We start from the raw sequence: 3923 nt of genomic DNA on the forward strand, positions 1-3923 counted from the left end.
TACCACCATATAGCAATAATGATGCAATTCCGCTTGAGGCAACATTCAAAACAATATTACCTTCTGATCGTATTGCTGAAGTTAATGTCTTCCATAAGTATGTTTTCCCTGTTCCACCATAACCATAAACAAAAAAGGCGCCACCCTTATTCTTATGAACAGCTTCTTTTATTGTGTCAAAAATTTCTTTCTGTTCTGAGGTTATCATAGCGAAGAGGTTTTAGAATTCTTTTCTTTCAAATTGTTGATCGTATGATTGTTAATCAAGGATCAGCCTATTATTGATAACAGATAGGGATTCTTCATCGGGAAAAGGCATCGTCTCATACCTAGTTAAGCTTGTGTTATTTTGTTGTAGTATTTTCTGGATTTCAAGTAAGGTAAGGTTCTTTCTTTATTCTTCAGTCAATTGCAACTCTGTAGAAGTTTTAAACAAATTAGAATTTTAATCATTAAGTTTTAAATCTGACATTTAATATTAGTTTGGACATAGCATATACCTGGAGATTTTAAAAGTCTGCGTTGCTTATAGATTATATCTTCTGAGAGGAGTTTCCATGTACTGTTCCATACATGTTCGGGTCTGGAAAGACTGTCAGTAGGTAACATTGTAGCAAAAAATGATCATAGGTAATTACCTGAACCTGATAGACTTGCTTCTTCAATTCCCTCAATGTATTCCGTGTCATCATCAAGTAATCCAAGGGCATAACATGCATCTCTGAAAGTATTGTATGTCTGATCGTTAACGGTACGTATTTCTTCATAACTCCTTGGACCTTTCACTCTGTTTATAAGTACCCTTAAAAAATACGCTTCTCCAAGAGCAGGAGATATTGCGTGCACTCTACCAATACAGAATCCCGATTTTCTTCGTTGCCATCCACGTGGACTTATATGCCAGACGAATTGTGTAGGGAATTCTGAGTATGTTATTTTACGTGCTTTATGATCAGTTCTGTTACATTCCATTCATAATTCGAAAATTGAAGATGAAATAGTGTCTGTTTTTTCCAACACATTTTCAATGTCGTCATCTGTACCATAAATGACTTGTTGCTTACCAGGAAGGTGAAAAGGTAGTCTCATAACTGCTGGAACTCTGTAATGTACATCGTATGCAAAAATACGCCATGAAGCCTCACATGCTGACAGATATCCACAGTCATAGAACTCTTTAATCTCATCAATGTGTCGGTCTTCATTATTTTTACCCTCTCCACCGTTAGCGAAATACATAGTCGCTCGATCAGGCTCTTTGTTTATGTATTTAAAAAGATACTTGATAGACGACCCCTGATTACACCATTCAACATTTATGTGAGCCTGATATCTTTTTAAGAGTTTGATGTTGTATGGTACAACTCTTCGGTTATCGAGCTTGATATCTGACTTTTGAACAAATGCACCATTATCACGTCTTCTGTATAATGAAAAGCCGTCTGTGTCTACTGAAGTTTCATCTTGAAAATTCTTCAGGAAGTTTTTGGTACACTTATTGTCTATAACACATGAGCAAGGTTTGTTATAATACGTGCAAGGACCGTGCATCATTAACTCAGACCCAAGGTTGTATAATTCTGGGTCTTCGTTTTTATCCGGTATCTCTGCACTGATATAAGGATCAACATGCTCTACGTTTGGGAGTTTATCTTCTTTTTGCATAAATAAACAAAGATGGGCGTTAGGCAAACCACGTTTTTGAAACTCCACTGTATAAACGACTGCAAAAAATACAAAATGCAGTTTAGTATATAAATAAAAGTTGCGGGTTATTAAGATGTATAGAATACCTACCTGCTTGAAGTTTACCAAGAACATGATTCTCTTTCAAGTCTTTAATCAATGAGTCCAGATTAATTTTAAACAACATGCATAATATGTCTGGTCTATCGTCTGCGTTTAGAGTTGTGTCTTTTAGAAATCTTTGAACCTCAGGCCATTTAGGATTGCATGTAACCGTGATAAAGAAATCAGGATATCCATACCCATTTACAAAGGGTCATAGCATCCAAATAATTTTGCATCATATACCGAGCTCCTCCTGTAAATGAAGAAGGTAATATGATACGTTGGCCAACCTTTGAGACATCAGAACACCTCTTATTCTTTAGAGATTTTAGGTTCTCAAATGTTACGGACCTTAGTTCTTTTTGTTTTGTTCTTATAAAACACAACCTTTCGCTTTCAATCATCGTAAAACCGTCTACCAGTATCTGTTGTAACAGTCTTCTTGAGTATAAAGTAGGGGAGAACTAACCAACTCTGTCTTGAAACATAAACGCAAACCATTCCCTCATTGTAGTATAAGGTCGTTTGTTACCATCATCATCTTCAACTCATCTATGCTTGATTTTAGTTCGGTAACCGTCCTCACCATTAATAAATATCAACAGGTACTGAAGTGGCATGTATAAAGGGTGTAGCTCATTAAGATATTCTAGGTGTCCTTCTATTTTTCTAACAACAATATCACGTGGCTCATATGATTCCTCAATATCTCCTACATTAATGCTGCAACTTCTGAAGTAGTAGGAAGGTTATAATTCCGACCATCTTTTTCCCTGTTACATATAAGGCGTAGCTTTAGTTCTTTATCAGGGTGTTCATTACAAACATCTCTTGCCATTCTATAAGTTTTGACTAAAATATTTGGGCGATCAAGCATTTCTTTCAGCAATGTAATAATCTCAGTATCCAGTCTCTTTACGTCATTTGACATACTAACTTTGTTGTCACTGAAATAATTATAATAATTACTATTAATGTTGGTAAATAAATAAATAGGTAATAAAAATGATTAGACGATCATATGTGTACCTCAAAACTTTTTGTCTATTCTCGATTTCGTTTTCTGTATCATATATGTATAGTTGTGAGAATTTGGGCTTCATGCCATCGTTGGGTAGAAGACTGCCAATAGCATGATAATTCTGGCCGCTCAATTTGAACACATACAGACCTTTCCCCTTATTAACAGATTGGTCAATCTTTCCTCCCATGGAAGTAAAAAAAACATCGAGTTATAACGTCGAATGTTCTTCAAGAAGAATTTGCTTTTAGCATCATTTGATTTAAATAATTCTTCATACTGTGGGTTGGATGTTTTTATTTGTGGTAACTCAACAGCCCCATATCGGCAACACAAATTAAAACTTACTTTTGATTTCTTTCGTTGACCTCTTCTACCCTCATCGATCCAGAGTTTAGCATGACATATCTCACACACAACTGACTGGTCTCCATGATCTAAGTATTCTGTAGTTAATAAGCAACAACGTTAACAATTATTTTTAACCAGATTTGTAAATATGTAAAATCGTGTAGGAAGATTACGTAATTGTGCGAACCTTTAGAAACTCCTTTATAATTTTTATCGTCTTCTATAAAATGAATTCGTGTTCTCTCATAATCCATCTTTGCTCTCCTACTCATACAATTCTATTTAGACACAGAGTTAATCCTTGGATGAGTGAAACTTGATGATGATGCCATATTGGATAAGTAAGTCTGTTTTCCTCTCTTAGCATCCAAAATAATTTTCCGTCTCATACGATATACTTTTGTGGCTTGCGAGTAACTAAGTTTTCCTCGTTTTGCATTCAACAATAATTTCCTTAGAAAACGATTGGTTTTTGAGATAGTCTTCTTGACCGAATGGCCTAAAATTATATATGTGTGTGTTAATAACAATCTAAATATGAAATGACATAAGCTACTCGTTATTAAACCATTTGATTCATTAGAAAACAAATGTCATTAAAGAAAATTGAAAACGTCAACTACTGTTTCAAATTCCAAATAACCAAACCAAAAGCAATAGAAAGTATAATAGTTTTAAAAAAACATGAAGATCATTATTTCTCTTTTTTTGGGGTTAAGAGTTTGTTCTTGCCATAATTTTGAACGATAGCTTTTGAAGA

The 3923-nt window shown here is 34.6% G+C and overlaps 1 protein-coding gene across 1 annotated transcript; it reads right to left on the bottom strand.

Moving 5' to 3' along the window:
- Positions 1 to 972: 972 nt before the first annotated feature.
- LOC143567661 (uncharacterized) lies at positions 973 to 1873 on the bottom strand. The gene is made up of 2 exons (XM_077054030.1): positions 1798 to 1873; positions 973 to 1724 (listed from the first exon to the last, which is right to left on the bottom strand). The coding sequence occupies exons 1-2, from the start codon at positions 1871 to 1873 to the stop codon at positions 973 to 975; spliced, it is 828 nt and encodes a 275-aa protein (XP_076910145.1).
- Between the last annotated feature and the right edge of the window lie 2050 nt (positions 1874 to 3923).

Source organism: Bidens hawaiensis, unplaced genomic scaffold, assembly GCF_021521415.1.
Source record: "Bidens hawaiensis isolate Kalapana, Puna unplaced genomic scaffold, B.hawaiensis_p1.1 tig00023521_1, whole genome shotgun sequence".
Lineage (NCBI taxonomy): Eukaryota > Viridiplantae > Streptophyta > Magnoliopsida > Asterales > Asteraceae > Bidens > Bidens hawaiensis.